General features: G+C 40.8%; 1 protein-coding gene across 1 annotated transcript in view; it reads left to right on the top strand.

Annotated features, from left to right (window-relative positions):
- Window positions 1–21,782, top strand: part of LRP2 (LDL receptor related protein 2) — a 375,159-nt gene that overhangs the window by 227,754 nt on the left and 125,623 nt on the right. The window contains exons 40-48 of the mRNA XM_073634007.1: window positions 2,258–2,423; window positions 3,925–4,083; window positions 5,144–5,433; window positions 8,499–8,702; window positions 10,777–11,019; window positions 13,518–13,643; window positions 16,430–16,549; window positions 18,175–18,306; window positions 21,221–21,422. Coding sequence (XP_073490108.1) covers window positions 2,258–2,423; window positions 3,925–4,083; window positions 5,144–5,433; window positions 8,499–8,702; window positions 10,777–11,019; window positions 13,518–13,643; window positions 16,430–16,549; window positions 18,175–18,306; window positions 21,221–21,422 — 1,642 coding nt within the window. The remainder of the gene's footprint in view (window positions 1–2,257; window positions 2,424–3,924; window positions 4,084–5,143; window positions 5,434–8,498; window positions 8,703–10,776; window positions 11,020–13,517; window positions 13,644–16,429; window positions 16,550–18,174; window positions 18,307–21,220; window positions 21,423–21,782) is intronic.

The raw sequence follows: 21,782 nt of genomic DNA, 5'->3' as shown, positions 1-21,782 counted from the left end.
TTCTTTCATCAAACAAGCAACTTGAGAGCCTTTAAAATAGTAAAGAGCCCTAAAGTGTCTTTTTAGACCTGACCATAACACATAGGGGTGGATTTACTAAAGGCAAATAGGCTGTTCACTTTGCAAAGTGCAGTTACACTCTGCAAGAGCAGTTGCTCCATAGCTTAGTAAATGAGCAAACGCTCTGCTAACTTCCATCATCCAATCATGTGCAAGCAAAAATTCTTTTTTTTTGCAAAGTAAAGCCTTACTTTATTTACTAAGCTCTGGAGCAACTGCACTTGCAGAGGGCAACTGAACTTTGCAAAGTGCACAGTCTATTCACCTTTAGTAAATCAACCTCATAAAGAGATTAATTACTTGATGCATTCTCTTAACATTGATTTATGTGCATTTCAATCCATTTTAAATACATTTGCCAAAGACAAGTATTATATTTGTTGGTGTATTTTTGCAGGGCCACTTGTATATATAGTTAGTTATATAAAATGTATCTCATTCATTTGTCATGGTGCAGTTTGTTTTTAATATATGGGCTTCATGCATATGCTAAGTTCATTGATATTTGACGGCAGTTTTTTGCAGGTGTTTAATCTGCTGCTTAGCATATTGGTAAATATAGTAGTTAGTTATTTTCATGAAATGTTTATACTTTTTGTGTGTGTGGTCTAGCTTTTACTTAAGGCTTTTTGTAGGGGAGGGTTATAACCCATGTCAGGTTTTGTCTTGCCATCTGTGTCCCATTTGGGAGATTTCTCTTTACTTTCCCTCCAAAGTAAAAAAAATGCTGCCAAACTGAACAAAATAGTGTTAATTTTGGCAGCAAGTTTCGATTTAGTTTTAGTCAAAGTCTTTTTACTAAAATGCCATTTTAGTTTTAGTCATCTGCAATTGTTTTAGGTTTAGTCGTATTTAGGCGACTAAAGTCTCCAGTACATTTTAGTGACTAAAGTAATTTTAGCCAACTAAAACTCACTTTAACTAATGGGTTTAGCTAAATTGTATTCATTATATACTCCTGGAGTAAACAAAATCTAATATTATGTTATTATTTATGGTATTAAAGTGTTACTAAACCCAGTAATATGAAAATATAGCTCTGAGAACAAGTAAATGTTCTCTCCAGCAAAAAAGACACAACTGAGCATGTGCAGGTCGGCTACCCTGCCTGTGTGTTAGCTGGACTTCCCCAGATAGACAGTGCAGGAGGGGGAGGATCTATGCATACAGGATAAAACAGCCTTTTTTACACAATGCACAGGATTAACCCCTTGAGTTCCACAGTGAGTAAAACAAGCATGTTATGCTGCATATACAGACTGATTTTACTGCTTTGGGTTTAGTAACACTTTAAAGTTTGAACAAGCTCACAGCCACAGATTTAGCTGCTCTGGAAGGTGGTCTGAGGAGGCCTGTAATGTGCTGCACAGTGCTGGATGGTGGTCTCAGCTCTGAGGGGAGGCCTGTAATGCACAGTGCTCTGGTTGCCAGTGGTCAAAGGTGGCCTATAATGTACACAGTGCTCTGGATGGTCTGAGTAAAGGCCTGTAATGTATACACTCACAGTGCTCTCCTCTGAACGGGCATGAGTGGGGACTCTCGTCGGAAGGCCTGTAATGCACAGTACTGCTCTGGACAGTCGTCTGAAGAGGCCTATAATGCTACACAGTGCTAACTGCTAAGTAGTAAGCACACTACTAACTCGCTTGCTTGATGAGAGCAGAAGCACTCACGAGCTCTACACAGGCGGAGCTCTGTGGAAACCGAAAGTTCACAAGGCTAAACAGCCCTTCCTCACATTTTCTTTCCGATTTCGTCCTTTAATGAAAATTGAATTGATTTTCATCATAGTTTTCGTCAGTGGATGAAAATGTGGTGTACTTTTCGTTTAGTTTTCATCACTTTTAAAAGGCCGCTGACAAAAATTTTGACGAAAAATGTTTTCCTCAATGAAATTAACACTAGTTGTCATCAGAACTAGAGTCCCCATTGGCAGAATTCCCCTCTATTTGTGTTCTGGGGACAATCCAAATCTTGGGATTTTCTTTTCCTAAAGAGAGTGAATCTCCCTAAAAGGGGCACAGACAGCAATAAAAAAAAATCTGACAGGTGTTCTAATCTATCTCCACTCTATCCAAAACTAAAAAAAATGCTGTACTAGTTTATTATACTTTAAAAAATCACTTTGTTGTGTAGCTGTTATTCATGCTTGAATGTGTTGATAACTCAACTTTTTTTATTTATATATTTTTTATAGACCTGGGAGCTCCAGATGGGATAGCATTTGACTGGATCCATAAAAGGATTTACTATAGTGACTATTTAAACCAGACCATTAGATCTATGGCATTAAATGGATCTGATCGCACCGTGATTGCTCGAGTACCTCGGCCTAGAGCCATCATGTTGGACCCATGCAGAGGGTATGTCTCATTTACTTAGGTGTAAGAAAATACTTATTTTATATTTCAGCATCAGTATTATGGGGCGTACACACGGTCGGACTTTTCAACTACAAAAGTCCGACAGCCTGTCCGACAGACTTTCGACAGACTTTCGACGGACTTTCGACGGACTTTTGGCGGACTTGCCTACACACGATCACACCAAAGTCCGACGGATTCGTACATGATGACATACACCGGACTAAAATAAGGAAGTTGATAGCCAGCAGCCAGTAGCTGCCCTAGCATCGGTTTTTGTCCGTCGGACTAGCATACAGACGAGCGGATTTCTGGGTCCGGCGGAGTTACGACGTAAAGATTTGAAGCAAGTTCCAAATCTAAAGTCCATCAGATTTGCGACTGGAAAAGTCAGCTGAAAGTCCGGGGAAGCCCGCACACGATCGGATTGTCCACCGGATTTGGTCCGTCGGCATCCGTCGGACTTTTGTAGCCGAAAAGTCGGACCCTGTGTACGCCCCATTAGAATAAGGCAACTGCCCCCCCTCCCCCCCACCCACACACACCCACACACACACACACACACACTCCACAGCAAAATCTCTGGAGGCTTTTAAACTGAAAAGTGACCAGAGAACATGCACAGGGGTCAATTTACCACAACTGTAGAGTGCAACATCAGCTGTGCATGGTACCTTCAACCTGGAAGTTGATTGGTTTCTATGCAAAACTGCACCAGATTTTACACTCTCCAGTTTTAGTGAATCAACCCCACTGCATCTTGGTGAACATCCTTGTGCTGCTCATAATGCTGTAAGCTCTCAAAGCTCTCATTTGGATCCAGGAAGGAGATGGATGAGGTATTTGTCGGGAGTTAAACATACAGTGCTTAGAAGAGAAAATAACTCAAAAATAAACTCTCCCGTAATTTGGTGTCTTCTTGTAATTTTCAGTAACTAAGCTAATAAAAGGTCCTTTCATGGAGAAGGACCAATTTCTGCTAATGGCTAATCCATTCATTATTTTTACTTTTAGATTGTAATGCAGCTATAGAGTCTTACCTTACTTAGAAGAGAATCTTCAGTTCCCCCCAAAAAATTAAAAGTCAGCAACTGATGACCTTTAATAAAAGGACACTTACCTGTCCAGGGATCTGGGGACAGCACCCGAAACCTATGGCTCCCGCTGCTGTCAATCACAGCCAGTAAGGAGGGAGTGGGGGGCGGGGCCAAGTTCCCTTCTGTATGTCTTATAGATACACAGAGCAGGGCTCACGCACGAGAGCCCCCATAGCAAGCGGCTTGCTATGGGGGCACTCAGAGAAGAGGAGGAGCCAGGAGCGCCGGCGGGGGACCAGAGAAGCCAAGGATCGGGGCTGCTCTGTGCAAAACCATTGTTCAAAGCAGGCAAGTATAACATATTTATTATTTAAAAAAAATACCTTTAATATCACTTTAAGGGCGTAACTATTATTGCTTTTAATGTTCTTCTTATAACATAGTTCCTATATTCTTTGCATTAGTTACATGTACTGGACAGATTGGGGAGCAAACGCTAAAATAGAGCGAGCAACCCTTGGAGGCAACTTCCGCACCGCCATTGTGAACACAAGTCTGGTATGGCCAAATGGACTGACCCTGGATTACGAAGAGGAGAGGATTTACTGGGCTGATGCAAGTTTGTATGTACTATCACCTCTCACAGGGCCCTACCTGATTTAATATTACTTCCAGCCTAGTCTTTCTGATTTTATTGTGGCTAATGAGTTGTAGTATCACAAAGTATATAAAACCTTTTTATAATGTAATAACAAATGGTAATTATTGAGAGAATTCAAATAAAACCCAACACTACCCTATTGTTGCCCCATTGAGCAACCTTAGCTATTGTTCTCTTGTCCTCTTTTTTCAAATTTGGGGAAGTGTATTGTGCTAACTCCAGTTAGCACAATCATGGCAAACAGTGAAAGCCCATTAAAATAAAGCTGTCATACGAGTGATAGGGAGACTGCCATGGCCGGTCTCCTTCTGAGAATGCAAGCTGCTTGGCTATGCCTGACTTTAGTAATATTGAACCATATACCTGGAATAAACATGCTGTAAATGTGTCAGTAAAGTTTCAGATTTCCTTTTCACTATACTTATTTTGGATCAGTGACTCTGACGTTTAAGCTAAACATCAGCATGACAACTAGGTAACCAAAATTCTCATAAGGAGAGGTCAGCAATGGCAGCCTACACAATTCTCTCATTAAAGGTGTACTTTAGAACAGCAATGTTATTTTGTACCAACGCTTCTCATTCTAGCTATTAGTCCACCTGACAGAGTTAGCTTCTTCAGTGGGCTCATCTCCAGAGTCCAGAGGTCTCATGTGTTCTTGTAGATCAGGATCACTGTTTGAGGGAAAGCTGTTTGAACACCTAGAGTGCAAAAAGTTGAGTTCAAATGATACCCTTATTGGCTAAGTATAAATATGCAAGCTTTTTGGGGCTCCCTTTTGTTAGGCTTTTTGCAGACAAACTTTCTGTACAATACTCTTCTTACACCTGCAGTAAATATACAATGGCAAGTAAGGCAATATAAGTAGAACTGTGCATTGTAAAATGCATATAAGCCAAACTAATCAATATACATAACGTTTGTCAGATAACATATGATAACATCAGGTGTATATTTTAATAAGAAGTCTAATATTAAAAAAGCACCTTCAAATATAATTTTTAATTTTTTTCCCTTAACAGACAGAAAATAGAGCGCTGCTCTTTAACAGGTGCAAACCGAGAAGTTGTGGTCGGCACAGCAATTTATCCATTTGCCATGACACTCTATGACCAGCACATTTACTGGACTGATTGGAACACAAGAAGTATCTACCGGGCCAATAAACATGATGGGTCAGATCAGATTATCATGGTGCAGAACCTGCCACAGCGTCCCATGGATATTCACATCTTGGCTAAAAGCAAGCAGCAGCAGTGTGCCAGCCCGTGTGATCAATTCAATGGTGGCTGCAGTCACATCTGTGCTCCAGGTATCCAATTTTATAGCCAGGGAGTTCAATATCAAGCAAAATCATAGCAAGGCAGAAACTGTTATGAGGTCACCTGACCCAAGCTACTCTTACTGAAAGCCAAATCGTTTCATACTAAATAAGCAATTTTTGCAAATACAAACCATTTTTAATTATAAGCTGACTGTTTGGAGTATAAACAGTAGTATTGACATACAGGTTTTACAAGTGCTAGTGATTAGATGAGAGTTCGTATTGGGGTTGATTTACTAAAAATGAAGAGTGCAAAATCTGGTGCAGCTCTGCATAGAGACCAATCAGCTTCCAGATTGTTTTTGTCAAAGCTTAATTGAAAAAGGGCAGCACAGTGGTGTAGTGGTTAGCACTTTCACCTAGCAGCAATGGGGTCGCTGGTTCAAATCCTGACCGTGACTCCATCTGCATGGAGTTTGCATGTTCTCCCTGTGCCTGTGTGGGTTTCCTCCCACACTCCAAAAAGACATGCTGGTAGGTTAATCAGATCCTCTCCATAAATTGGCCTAGTATGTGTATTTGAATGTGTATGTGTTTGTAAGCGCGTTGAGATCCTACAGGGTAAATGACCACGCTATATCAAGATGCAACTCAACTCAAAAGCTGAAGTTAGATGCTGATTGGCTACCATGCACAGCTGCACCAGATTTTGCACTCTCCATTTTTAGTAAATCAGCCCCATGTCATACAATTTGCATCGCTTGGGAGAAAAGGCATGAGACATACATGAAACTGTGGATGTACAAGTTAAGTGATCTCATCCCCCCATGTGATTGAGCACCTTCAGGTTCGGTTGACACTGGATGCCGATGCGGCTCCCAGCAGGGGTCCGGTGCATCCCCGTTCACCGTTTCAGGTCTGATTTCAGCCCGAATTTTGGACTGAATTCAGACCCAAAAAAGGACCAAAAGACACAAAGGACTGTGCAAATTCGCACTGGAGTCGCAGCGGAGATATGTGAACCGGCTCCAGAGAGAGCCGGTCACATTCTCCTGCTATTGCGAATTGGATGCAGGGATACCGCATGTGATTTGCAATAGTGTGAACCCAGCCTCAATGTTAAACTGTTTGGATGTTGGTCTGTTCTATGTGATATGGTCTTATTTCATGAGGCAGAAATACACAAAGGGGAGGGTATTAAAACTGAAGCACTCAGACTCTGGTGCAGTTATACATGGTAGCCTATCATCTTCTAACTTCAGCTTGCTCAATTAAGCTTTAAAAATAAAACCTGAAAGCTGATAGGTTTCTATGTGGGGCTGCATCAGATTTTGCTTGCACCAGTTTTAGTAAATCCTCCCCAAAGTATGGTGAACTACGGCAACCAATCAGATTTTACTTTACAAGAACTAGACCAACATGTTTTAACTTGACCTTTGACTAATTAAATAAAAGTCATTAAATGACCATTGTGAGGCTTTCATTTAGACCCCTTTCACACTGAGCCGTGGCCGCGTTAGTGCTTAAGCGCTGTTCGTTTTAGTGGTGCTTTAGCACTGTTTAAGTGGCACTTTTCGGGTGCTAGTGGGGCGCTTTTAACCCCTTAGAAGGGGTTAAAAATGCTCTTGTTGCGGCGCTCCCTCTTTTCAGGCACTTTATTAATTTCAATGGGCAGGGCATTTTGGGGGCGCTGTATACAGCACTCCCAAACCACCCAAAAGATGCTGCTTGCAGGACTTTTTCTAACGCCCCGCAAGCGCACCTCTCCAGTGTGAAAAAGACACTGAAATGAATGGGAGGCGGTTTTCAGGCACTATTTAGAAGTTATTTCTAGCACTAAAACGCCTGAAAACTGCCTCAGTGTGAAAGGGATCGTAGCTCCCTGGCGGTTTTCCCGAGTGTGGCTCGGGGTTAAAATTCAGGACCATTAGCGGTAACCCCGAGCCACACTCGGGATTACATCGCAGGATCCTGGTGCAGTGTACTTACCTTGTCCCCGGGATCCTGCGATGTCCCCCGCTGTGTCTGCAGGCTCTTTCCTCCTCCGAAGCCTCTCCGTGCCAGGCTTCGTTCCCTGCGAGCCGCGCGACGCACGGGGGCGGAACCTTGCGGCAAATTCAAAAAATTGTAAAAACATAACACATACAGTACTGTAATCTTACAGATTACATACAGATTACAGTACTGTATGAAATTATTTCACATCCTTTTTGTCCCCAGTGCTTTGTCCTATGCCCTGCATGCAGTTTTATATTATATATACTGTTCTTTCTGCCTGGAAACTGGAGATTGTCCATAGCAACCAAAAAGTGTCCCTTTACGTCAAAAGTGGCTTTAGACCAGCTAGAAAACAGCGATAGTAAATTAGAACACTTGCAGAATTGAGCGATAGTGAATCGTGGGGAAATTTATTTTATTTATTTATTTATTTATTTTTTAATTATTTATTTTTACTTATTATATTATAATTTATGTTTTTGTGTTTCAAACTTCATCATACCCGGGATATCTACTAGACTCTTGTTTGGACAGATTTAAGTGTGTTATTGTTAAGAATTACAGGCCTACAATATAAAACGCCAAATTTCCATGCAAAATAATTGTTAACCGCTTTCAGCACCTAAAATCCGAAATAATCATACCGCCAGGGAGGTTAAAGCTCTGTTATTCCCATATGAATTACAAATAGGAATTTAAAGCAGCCCTCCAGGCTATGCAAATACTGCCTAAATACTAGACTTCTTGTAATATATACCAGTTACTGTGATCATCATCCTTGTGCAGGGTGACTGGTTTTGTATTCACCCCCTTTAGTTTTCTCTAGAGAGCCTGTAAAGAGAGGACCTGCTGCATCCCACCCACAGCTCTGCTCTCTGCTCAGGCTATTGATATCACATTTATTTTCACTTTTTCAATCTGGGTTTGTAGAGACACAAGGTTTACAGAAATGAGAATGAAATAAATTGTGGCCATTGAGGAATATATCTAAATGAAGGTTTTTGTGCCTTGAGTTCAGCTTTAATAAGGCAAAAAGGAGTGTGGCAAGTGCAATACCCCATACCAATCATTTACTGTACAGAAATAATTTGTGTTTTTTTTTTTTTCTGCAACAGGTCCTAATGGAGCGGAATGTCAATGCCCATCAATTGGCAGTTGGTATTTGGCCAACAACAACAAAGATTGCATTGTGGACAATGCCACAAGGTGCCAGAGTGGGCAGTTCACATGTCTTAATGGCCGTTGCATCCCTGAAAGGTGGAAATGTGACAATGATAATGACTGCAGGGATGGCAGCGATGAACTGGAACGTGTATGCGGTATGAGTTAAATGTGCTTTTTGTTCACTTGTACTGACTAGATAGACAATCGCACACAAAACACAGTCATCTGAAAATAACAGAAAGTGGACATACTTTTTTTCTGCTACTTTAATTGCTCAGTGGTTTATTTGTACGCACAATAAAAACCTTCATATTTAGGTTAAAAAATAAAATTGTTCATCGCATTCAACTAAAAAAGTTGAACTCCAAGCAGATGTAAAGAGCAGATTTTTATTAATTGCAAAAAAAAAAAATCATATTTATGAATGCCACTAATGTATGTACATGGCTTTAACCTTTATACATACCCCTTGTAATTCTCTATGGAGCAACGCTCAGATTGGAACTTCTGCCCCCAGTGTTTAGACCGCAACCTTTGTAACTACAGCAAATCACAGAGGCTGCCGCAGGGGCTGATCTGTGTCAGATATTTGTGAACACAGTCAAGAACTGCACAGACACCAGAAGAGGGAGGGCCAGTCAATCAAGCTTTGCTGCAGTGCACATACTGTATGTTGACAGGGAAAGCACAATAAGGGCTCAGAAGTGTGCTGTTGCTTTTTTAGTCTTCATCAAACTGTGCTTTTGTAGCTGAGGCTGGGGACCTAGCTGTGCTGCCTTGCAGGAGTGCTAGGATCAAAACAACTATTTGCACAGAATTGTAGAATTTGAAATATAATTTGGCCGGTTTACATATAACATGTATTTAGCTGCTTATATAATGGCTTCTCTTGAGTTTAGCTTAAAGCAGAAGTAAACCCATCCATAAAACAGTTTCATTTCCGGCACGTGCTGGAAATGTAACACTCCCATTGGTTGTGCTCTCAACCAAACTGTCAAACTATCCAATGGCTGGTGTCATAACTGATCACATGTGCAGCATCATGGCAGCTTCCTTGGCTGAAAACGATAGGAGGGTTTACTTACACTTTAAAGAGCATCTGTAGCTCTGAGAAAACAAATATGCCGCAAAAAACACCAACAGTACAAAAGACACGTTTTTTTTTTGTTTACAGTTTTAGGAAGGAGGTGCTTAAGAAGGTTAATGCTGATCCCACACTTGCTTCCAAAATGTTTCTTGTTGTGATAATAGTCGATCAAGATGGAGTCACATAGCACTAGAGCAAGTTTAAAGTGTATCTAAAGGCAAAACTTTTTTTTTTTTTCATTTTGGTTAGCGTAAGGGACGGTTATACCTTTGTCAGTTTTTTTTTCCCCCATCTGTGTCCCATAGGGGAGATTTCTTTTCACTTCCTGTCTCCAAAAGAGGAAGAAGTCAGGGGAAATCCTTCCAAAAGAGGGATTTCCAAGGTGTCACCAGAACTAGTGTCTCCATTGGAGGATTTCCCCTCTATTACTGTTCTGGTGTCAACCCAAAATTAGGATTTTATTTAATTTTCGATTATAACAGTAAACAGAACAAATAGAGAGGATGAATCTCTCTAACAGGGACACAGACAGCAATAAAAACTGACAGGTGTTCTAATCCATCTTCACTCCATCCAAAACTAAAAAAATAGGTTTGCCTTTAGTTACACTTTTTATTGAGGCTGAATCTACACATTTCCATGTACATGCAGCACACTTGTAGGTGTGGACGAACTCATATAGTTTCCCACTGCCTTTCACACTAAATTGCAGTGCATAGATGTGAACCAGCCACACAGGAAATAATGGGGTTTCTAATCGACTCTTTGTTGCATAAAAATGGACAAGTGCAAATAGACCCTTAAATATTTTGAGAAAAAACTCATAAATAAAAAAAATAGGGAGCCCCTTTTATGAACATGTCTGTGTAAGATCTGATGGATCTCAGTTCATCTTTATTAAATATTGTAGGTCTTGCCTTATGTTAACCACTTTTGTGCATTGAATGTGACCATACATATGTTAAAAACCTGTAGCTTCTATGATTTACTAATAATAATGATTGTTTTATCCTGCATGCAGTCCGTTTTGCAGCTGTATTTGCTCTAGCAGGTATGGTAACAATATAGAAGCTGCCTGTTGTTTCATTTGTGCAGCATCATGTTTTTATCTTCATTTGGATTTTTGTGCTTTATGTTATCAGCCTTCCATACCTGCTCACCGACAGCGTTCACGTGTGGCAATGGAAAGTGTGTTCCTTATCACTACCGCTGTGACCATTATAATGACTGTGGTGATAACAGCGACGAGGCTGGATGTCTTTTCAGGACCTGTGACCCAAACACTGAATTTTCCTGTAACAATGGAAGGTGCATCTCCCGCTCCTATGTATGTAATGGAGTGAATAACTGCTATGACAATGGCACATCAGATGAGAGAAACTGCCGTAAGTCAAACATGTTCAATAAACAGTTTGATAAGGATGTATAAAGCCAAAACATAGTAGCTTATGGTTAAATCCCCTGTTAGTTTTTTTTTTTTGCAATTTGTGCCTCAATTGGGGAGATTTACCTTCACTTCCTTCCTTGATGCAACACAGGAAGGGAGAGGAAATTTCTCCAAAGTGAAGACATCCCCCACTTGTCACCAGAACAGATGTTCCTATTAGAACAACTCAAAATTTTGCATATTCCTTCAGTTTTTGTCTTGTGATAATGGTCACCAGGCCTAATGGGGAGGGTGATTTCCCTTTCGCTTCCACCCCTAAATAATATAAAAAAGAAAAAAAAAGTAACTGAGCTTTATATCGTCCACTACAACCTTGAGATTTCGCCATTCCTATTGTGTTTTCCACCTGACTGTGACTCTAGTACAGGGGTCTACAAACTTTCTAAACAAAGGGCCAGTGTGTTGGCTTTGGCTAAAGACTTGGGCCATTGGGAATAGAAATTGCCAATGGGAGTGTCAATGGGAGTAACAATGGTTCAGGCTTGACAGTCAGTGGTGGTAAAACATTCACATTGCACCTGTGCTCAGAAGGAGGAGGAATAGTTCCCCATAATTGATATTAGTCAGAGGAATAGTACCCCATCATTGGTTACATAGTTACATAGTTACATAGTAGGTGAGGTTGAAAAAAGACACAAGTCCATCAAGTCCAACCTATGTGTGTGATTATATGTCAGTATTACATTGTATATCCCTGTATGTTGCGGTCATTCAGGTGCTTATCTAATAGTTTCTTGAAGCTATCAATGCTCCCCGCTGAGACCACCGCCTGTGGAAGGGAATTCCACATCCTTACCGCTCTTACAGTAAAGAACCCTCTACGTAGTTTAAGGTTAAACCTCTTTTCTTCTAATTTTAATGAGTGGCCACGAGTCTTATTAAACTCTCTTCTGCGAAAAAGTTTTATCCCTATTGTGGGGTCACCAGTACGGTAGTTGTGGGGTCACCAGTACGGTAGTATTGGTGTCAGTGGGAGAAATAGTGCCCCATAATTAGTGTCAGTGGGAGGAATTATGCCCCATCGTTGGTGTCAGTGGGAGGAATAGTGCTCCAAGGGCCAGATAAAGGTAAGCATAAGGCCGGAGTTTGGAGGCAACTGCTCTAGTATATTGGATTTCATACCCAGTTGACTTTCATTATCTTTTCCTGTATGTCATTTCAGCACTGTATAAATCTGTATTTGTCAAATTGTATTATCAGAAAAAAAATAGGGAGGGACAACACTGGCAACAAAAAATGGGTAAGGGTTTCTAATGCTAGCCATACACAGCTCGAATTTAGGCTGATTCCTGCTGAATTGGCCAAAATTCAAGCCATGGGTTAAAATATTGGTACCACCCAGCTTAACATATGTTGGTTGAAAAATTCTCATCCAAACAGTGAATACATCCTATCAGATCAAACTTCGTGTATTCAAGCAGCTGCAGGTGCAGGCTGTCTGAATGCAATAGCTGACTGGAAGGAATCGAGCGCCATATGATCATTTAGAAGTCCATACATCCTTTATTATTGATGGTTGTGATTGAAGTCACAAGCAGGGAAAAAAAAAAAGTTTTTGGGATCAAAGCATCCCTCTTTATCAGGTATCATGCTTGCTTGTTAAAAATCCAATAAGAAATGTGGAGTAACCTCCCAGACTTAAATCTGTAGGAGACACAGACAGGTATGTGGAATCGAACTATATAGTAGCTTTAGCCAGCATGAAAAAATCCTTCATGCATGCTTTTTAGCGTGGATGGGGGAATAGATTGATTTTCTTTCGTTCAGTCCATGGACATAACAAGTAAAAGCTAAATGTGTATGGTTAGCTTAACTCTCCATCACTCTATCCAGGGTTGCTGATAAGGGGGTAGCACTGGCTTTCCTGTATGGGGGCCAAGCTCTATCAGTTCAACAGTGGGGCCTGGGCAGCTTTGTGCAGACTGTTCCTTCTCCCTGCAATATAGCTGGCTTCTCCTCCTCTCTCTCCTGCATACTGTCAGCTGCTGCAGGGAGAGCCACAGGGAGATCGGTTTCTGGAAATGCCCCCACTCCTCTGCTGCTCTGATCACACCCTTTCCAGACCAGGTTCCCCATCATCTGTAGCTTTGATCCCCCCCACCCCCCACTATGCACCCCCCTTATGTTTACTGTACTTCAGTTTTTGAATGAACAGGGGGCCTCTGTATAAAGAGCTTCCTCTTCATTCATTCTGTAGCAGCTAAGGCCTGACTCGATCTAAACTAAAAAGAACATTTCAGTATTAGATACAATTTATATTAAAACACAAAGCTACACATTTGTGTGCTAAATTTTAATAACCATACAGAATTTTTGTTTAATATACTTAAAGCAATACAAATGTTTTTAATAAAGAAAAAAAATGTTTCTATTGCCTGTGGATAATTTGGCTTACTGAGGTATTTTTCAGCACTTTTTCCTTGTTCTCTTTTAAAGCCGATCGCACATGTCAATCTGGATACACCAAATGTCACAGCACCAACATTTGCATTCCTCGAACTTATCTTTGTGACGGGGATAATGACTGTGGAGATATGAGCGATGAAAGCCCCACTCACTGCGGTAAATGCTCTCCTGTTTAATCAGATTACGAATCACCGCTAGAACAACAGAGCTTTACAGCTGACTTTAGAGCTGAGGAAGCAATAAAGCCAAAAGTAGAGTAATAAATGTTTTTGCAAAGTTAGTACTTGTAAATGTTAAGAGTACTCAAAGGAAAACACTAAGCCAATAAATACATTGTCATTACACATATCTATTGACCCATATTTAAGAGGCTTTGTTTGCTCCAGAACATTTGAGAACTATAAAATGAGGACCTTCCCTGCTTCTGGGCAACAAACAAGCCATCACACACCATGTAATTCATCCATCAGATGCCTACAAAAGAATAAACCACGCCTGCTGAAAAATATTTTTTTTTCAACTCAAAAAAATCTATTGAATATAACTATATAGGCTAACTAATTTTATTTTATTCTGATTTACATTCTCCTTTAGCGTGATGTAAAGTAGCTTTTTTTTAAACTATATTTTTATTATAGATAGTAAAATGTACTAAACAGCAAAAAGTGGTAGTGATTTCTGCACTGTAACTAAAACCCTCAGCTAGGGATACAAATTCAGCAGCATTGAGGTATAGCCTGGGGGTATATTGTAGTACTAAAGTAGCTAATGTCTTGATAAAGGAATGAATAATGGATTTTGTAGGTAAAAGTTATTGTGACGTTTACTCGAAAGTCATTTGACTTTTAAGATTGTACTTGCATTTCCATTTTTTTCTCATGATCATGTTTAATATAAAGCTATAAAAAATTCCTCTAGTGCCTGTCTGCATTTCAGACACACCGCTATCATTCTTGCTAAACACAATTAGAATTAGCTACTGGGTAAGCTATATAAAGTCTACTGGATAAGCTATATAAAGTCTACTGGGTAAGCTATATAAAGGGTATATTGCTTGAATAAGTCTAGCAAGCCGATAGACTTTTATTAGGAGAAAAGCATGGTTAAGGCACAGACACGTATTTCATTACTAAGCAAGATGTACGGCCTGCAAATACAGTGATTACAAATGACTGCTCATATGTACATATGCATTTAAAACTATAAACAGAAACAGGAACACCGATGGCATTCTAAACTTTACCTCAGCCGCAACGTTTCCTGCAATATTTAAAGTGGATCCCACGGTAACTTTAAAGTGATTGTAAACAATCACCTTCATTCAATTTAAAAGAGATATGAAAGGCAAAACATTTTTGTTTAGATATAAAGAAATATATAAATACCTTTTTTCCCTTTTTTTTTATAAGTGATTACATTCCCTCTATTCTCAGCTGGGGGGAGGATAAGCAGCAGCACACTGAGCTTCCCAGTGAATGGCTGTGCAGGGAGGTGTCAGGACAAGTCTGATCATTGAAGGAGAGCAAGCTGAGTTCCCAGCATAGCTAAAGAACTGACCATCATGTGTTCTCCTGCTTAGTGTGGCCCGTTTTTAATCGGAAAGCAAGGGGACTAGCAGGAATACCAGGAATTTTGCACACATGAAGCAATACAAAGAGGACAGAATACTGTTTCATACAAGTACATGGTACAGCAGGCACATATCAGGAATATGAAATGTTGGGGTAACAAATGCTTTAAGCATAGCTCCCAACTGTCCCTGATTTCGAGGGACTGTCCCTTATTTGGAACAATGTCCCTCTGTCCCTCTTTCCTGCTACAGTAGGTGCCGCCGATATTGTGTTAATCTCGGCGAGATTGACACCTGCGAGCCCCGTTGCGGGAGCCAGCGCCGAGCTCTGTCGCTCCTCCGGCTCGCCGCCCCTAATGGATTCCTATGGATGCGCGGCATCTCGTGGGGGCGGCGAGCGTGAGAAGCACAGCCTTGCATTGGTGATTTCCAGCGCAATCCCATCGCGCTGGAAACACAATATCAGCAGAAGGTACAGTCATTTGTCCCTCATTTTGATCTGATCTATATAGTTGTATATAAAATGCACTTTTTTCTCTTTCAAAAAGGTTTAGCACCGGGGAAACACTTCATCCAATTTCTAAATTGCTGCATTTGTAAATTTTAAAAGCCATTATAAAGGAATAGTAGTGGTAAAAAAAAAATACCCTTGTGTATTTAATTCAACTTTTTTTGGTTAATTCTCCTTTAAGGGCGTGTGTCAGGGGGCGTGTCCTCTGCCTGCATACATTTGCTAGTAGGTGTCCCTCATTCCCATCTCAAAATGATGGGAGGTATGGTTTTAAGTCTTCATGAATAAACTTCCAATAAGCCACAATAAAAGTATACATTTTCACAAAAGCTCTACACTTGATCATTAAAAAGTAGCCATTGAGCTCCGGTCAAATTTAGCCTCATCAGTCTGCTGCAGGCAGAAGATAGCATTTCCTCTGTCTCCTCATCCCCCATGGTCAGACTGCAACCTTGGAACTTTGTAACAACTCACAGAGGTTGCTGTTCTGTGTCAGATGCTTGTTGCAGAGAACTACATAGGCATCTGGAGTTACTTCAGTGGTGGTCAGCTTGAAAATAATATAATAGTGTGCCTCAAGTGCAACCCCCATTACATTTTACTGTGCTGAGGTGCATTGCTTTAGGTTAGGTAGCTGATTCAAAATAAATGGACTGTAATGCATCTTAATGCCTGAAAATGTTGTTCCTGCTGTATTTTATGTAATGTACCACAATGCACTTTGAACAGAAAGTTGGAGTCATCATTTGTGTCAGTTCAAAATATCTTTTGCTAGAACCACCTAAACTTCTTATAAAAACGTTGAAGACAGCACTTTTTTCTGGACATTAATATAACAGTCCTTTCCAAACTATTTTCCAGCTACACTGACATGTACAGAGAGTGAATTCCGCTGTGCCTCCGGGCGCTGCATTCCCGGCCATTGGTACTGTGATCGGGGAGTGGACTGTGCCGATGGCTCAGATGAACCATCATCTTGTGGTAAGTGCTTGCACTAAACATTTCAAATGAACATGTGTCACATATGCATTTCTTCATACAAGGAAGACCTGGGGTCTTATTAAAAACAAGATGTGGTTTAAAAATAAGTTGGTGTTAATATTATACAACAAAGATTTTTGGTTACTTTCCAGAAGACAGGCTAACATGGGTGGCATGGGTTTGCTGGTTCAAATCCCAACCACAACACTACCTGCCTGGAGTTTGCATGTTCTCCCTGTGCCTGCGTGGGTTTCCTCTGGGTACAAGACATGCTGGTAGGTTAAATGGATCCTGTCTAAATTGTCCCTAGTATGTATGAATGTGAGTTAGGGACCTTAGAGTGTAAGCTCCTTGACGGTAGGGACTGATGTGAATGTAAAATGTATATGTATATGTAAAGCGCTGCATATATTGACGGCGCTATATAAGTACCTGGAATAAATAAAACATACATTGCACACACAGTTGTACACCATTTAAGTATTTGCTTTCCTACATTCCTCTCATTCATTATGCTGAATGATAGAAGCTCTCCTCGTGTCACAGGCACTGAGATTTTGTTTGTTCCCACAAGGTTAGAAGCAGTTTGAAAGAATACATATAGCAAATCCAAAGAGTGTACACATACGGCGCTCCTAGGAGAAGTGCAGTGTCACTTGGTCTATTGGAACTTTCATCTGTATCTGTAGACCATCAACAGGGTAGAGGAAAGGATGAGGCAACTGGATGGATAGATGTCTGAGCAGGAGAACGGACCGAGACTGGAACCTCTGCAGCTCCCGCAGAAGATCTGGGTAGGATCACCTCAATGTAGAAGTTGGCAACAGCATGGATAGGGAACACCTGAGACCAAGCAGCTGTAATCAGTGTGAGGCTGTAGGCATCACTGAGAAAACAGAGACCAAGGATGACAGGGAGCCAGCCAGCTCAAGGTATGGATATTAGTGGTGCTTTTCTCAGTTGCACACGGGGATGAGAGGGGTCAAAATGCCTGGTCGATGCGGGAGAGGGCGTATGCATGACGCTTTTCCAGGGACTTCATCCTCTTTTTAAAATGCATGCATTTTTGTTTCAGTTTGGACACTTCTACTCCCCCAAAACTGATGGGAGCTTCCTATGCTTTTATTCTTTACCAGCATGATGCAGTGGAGGACACCTTCAGAGAAACATCGTTTTCATAGGGCTATCTACAAGGATTGCCTATTAGCTGCAAGGAAAGAAAGTATAGGTGCTAACTATTTAAATGGTCAGTCAGAACTTGTAAAACAGTTTCCTGCTTTTCTGTCTGTGTTAGGCCGTCTACTTTTTTTTACAGATACTCTGAGATCATTTTATTGTGGTTCCTACTACTGGCCAGCTACATCCTTGTATGTATACTGCATACAACAGAGATACATTTGTACAAACTCTGCCTGTAATAGTGGAGGAGAATGTCTATTAAGTGATTAGTGTCTTCTTATCAGCAGCGATCTGGTATGAAGCAGGGAAGATACTAGCTTTGTTGTTCTACATTCTGCTGAGAATGTTCCTGCCAAAGAATGCCTTACCGCATAGATAACATCAGGAAATCTCTTATATGTCTCGTTCTTTCTGTAACAATCGACAACTGTATTCATTTATTGCAGTGGCTCATGTGCGGACGTGCTCAAGTGACCAGTTCAGGTGCGATGATACCCGCTGTATCCCAGCAACATGGGTTTGTGATGGTGATAATGACTGTGGCGATATGAGTGATGAGGACCAGAGACATAACTGTGGTAAGACCCCAGCACAGAGTATACTGTATGTGTATTACACATGCTAGTGTTGCCACCACTGGGGACAATGATCTTAATGCACATTTAAGATATTTGTAATTTTCAAAGAATAAAGTAAGAGCTAAGCCAGGGATCTCCAAACTATGTCCCTCCAGCTGTTGCGGAACTACACATCCCAGGAAGCAATGTAAAACTCTGACTTTCACAGACATGACTAGGCATGATGGGAATTGTAGTTCCTGAACAACTGGAGGGCCGTAGTTTGGAGACCCCTGAGCTAAGCAATCAAAATTATTCTGTCTATGTTCCAAAACCTGCTCTGTGTTCAGTTTAAAAGACTGGCTTGCCATGTGTCTGGCATATGCCTTCTTTGCTGTAATCTTACTAGATCTTCAATGGAAACTGGTCATTTTGTCAACCACTTTGAGAATCATGCTTTTCCACAGTCTGATTCCATTCTGTCTGTCCTCTTCCCTGGAGCGGGCCTGTAAGTTCCCAGTTGTGCGTATGCATTTTACTTTTGTGGCAGTCAGTTTCCCGATACTGAAGAGGTACAGCCATCATTGGCAGTGGAGCTAAGAGCATGTGTCTTCACAGTCCATGAACCAGCACAGGCCAACCTCATTTGTGTACATAATGAGCACAGAATGGAATCCAACTCTGCTAAAATGCACTTTACTTCCAAAGCAACACAGAAGGAAAAAGCATCCAAGGGGCAGTGAGACTTTGATATGAGTTCATACAAAGTAGTGAGAGGACAAAAATATTCAGGCTACTTACAACAGGCGGGGCTACCTGTGGGTACCCCCAAAAAAATTATACACCAATGGAAGGAGCGCTAGACCAAATGATAAAAGAGTCTAAATGAATTTATTGGTTTAGACTAAAGCCGGCTATAGATGGTTTAAATCCTGGACGGTTTAGGGACCGGCTGAGATTCCATCAATCTGCTTGCAGGCTGATTGTACCCAAGACATTCCATTGACCAACTTGGGTACAACCAGCATGTTGGATTCCTAGCATGTGATTATTGCCAGTGGCTATAGCTGCTAGCAATAATCATTGTGTTTTCCCGGCAGGGATGGCTCCGCAGGTTTCCCCCATCAACACTGACTGTGGTTACAGGAAAGAAAGTCGCATAATCTATGGCCTGCCGCAGCAGTTGGCTTCCTTTCACACAGGAAAGCCCTATTTTGTAGACTTGTGCACAACGGAAAATTTTGTTTAGTTTTGGTTCATTGTCATTCGTAAAATACATAATTTCGTTCTGTTATATTCGTTATGTTACGTTAATACGTTTTCGGATAATTCATTATTTCTGTAGTGTCGATATTCGTTATACTCAATCTCGAATCATGTCAAATTCATTCGTTATTTGCGCTATAATTTAGTTTGTATTCATTGAAATTCGATATTTATGTATGTATATATATTTGTGATAATGATTCGTAGTTTGGAAAGTCGTTTGTTTATTGAATCTATTAACACAATGACAATATCTCTTCTCCTCTGCTCAAACACAATACAATACCCTTCTCACTCAGTTCTCAGGAATGCACTTTGCCAGTAATCCAACCTCCAGCACAAAATTAATCAGCTGATTGGACTGTAAGATTTACTTTGAGTTGACCTTTTGTTTCATTAGATCTTTAATGAATTACCGAATCATGTCAAATTAATTCATTATATCCGATATAATTTCTTTCGTATTCGTTGAAATTCGTTATTTTTTTATTCGGACATTCGGATGCATCCAAATGTCTGAAAGATGCAAAATTTGTCCGAATTTTGATTTGTTACGAAATAAATTGCACAAGCCTACTATTTTGAGCCAAGGTTCGTATTCTAACTGAAGCTCTAATGAAAGGGAAGCTTCTCCTGCCCCCAAAATGTGTTGGATTTTTTTTTGTGTAAACCAGTAAATTAATTTAGACTCTTTTCTCATTTAGTCTGGCTTTTCCTCCATTGGTGCATATTTTTGTCTGGTACTATCAAAGTAAGGCTGTAACTATGGCTGTAGAAGGCAAGGAACCCCTGTGGAGCTCATGAGTTATGTAATGGATATTGGTGGTGTGCAGAGCTGTGCAGGGAAGCTTGCTCTTACTTTCTCAGGCTGGGCTGACTGCAATGATCAATTGGTTTAAGTTGTGCATACAGTCCAGTTAGGAAGAAGAATTAAACATTTCCCTGCACAGCTCTGCAGACAAGAAGGCAAGGCAGTATCTTTCTACAAGGCAGTCTCTCACTCTCCGTTACCTGAGCAGTCTCTTCACTTTCTTTCTCCAGGGCACTCTCTGCTTTTTTTCTCCAGGGCAGTCTCGTCCACTCTTTCTCTGCAGAGCAGTCTCTCCTTTGTACTCCAGGACGGTTCCATCCACTCCGTCTCTTCAAGGCATTTCCCCCTTCTTTCTCCAGCTGGGAAATCCCCCCCATCTTTTGTCTCTTCAGGCAGTCCTTGTTATTTTCTCACCACTGCAGAAGCAACTTACTAATTACCCTAAATACAGTGTTTTATGTTGGGATGGAGAAGCTATAACAATTTTGCAATTGGGTCCTATGATTTGCATTTACTTCACTGTTTTCATGCATGTAACATGATGACCATTTTTTTGTAATAAGCCAGTACATGCAATACATGTACTGTAAAGCCACCTAATTGGTTGAAGCAACACAACAGCAAGAAAGAGAGATGGTCTCCATGATTTCTTGGGTATCCTCAAGAGCTCCTAGTCTACCAATAGATTCATTTGTATCATTACAAGTTGGCCTGTAAGGTATGCTGTAAAATTAAAACCTCTGTCTCCTTAAAAGCAGGAGCCATTTTTTTCTTCCAATCCTGCTTACCAATGTGGATTCAATATGCTTCTCTTCTCTCCAAATATCCAGCAAACTAACTACCATATCTCTTTGACAGCCAACCGCAGCTGTGCCCCAACAGAATTCACCTGTATCAACAACAGACCCCCTGAGAGAAGGTGTATTCCACGATCCTGGGTCTGTGATGGAGATGCAGATTGCTCTGATGCCTACGATGAACATCAGAATTGTACAAGAAGATCTTGTTCCAGTGCTGAATTTGCCTGTAGCAATGGGCTTTGCATCAGAAGCAGCTTCAGGTTTGTTACATAGTCTGCCACTATTATGAACTCAAATTAACACACAGCATAAGACTGTGGCACTTTATCTGCAAATAAGGCAGGCAGATTATTGAGTATAAACAACAAACAATAAATAACAGTGGTACACTCAGGATTATATCTAATTATAGCAACCGACTCACCAAAGCTGGTAGGTGGTGTTCCTGGAGCCTATGGTCAATGGAAAGAGAGAGGGGATGAAAGCACAGAGAAGTGCCCATCGAGTGGGATCCAAAAAGGAACAAACTGCGGTATCTCTTCAAAAAATTCAAGTTTATTAATCACAAAGTATGAAGCTATGGTGACTTTTTTCATATTTTGTGATTAATAAACTTGAAA

Source organism: Aquarana catesbeiana, linkage group LG06, assembly GCF_042186555.1.
Source record: "Aquarana catesbeiana isolate 2022-GZ linkage group LG06, ASM4218655v1, whole genome shotgun sequence".
NCBI classification, from domain to species: Eukaryota; Metazoa; Chordata; class Amphibia; order Anura; family Ranidae; genus Aquarana; species Aquarana catesbeiana.
This window is presented reverse-complemented; position numbering and strand designations above follow the sequence as displayed.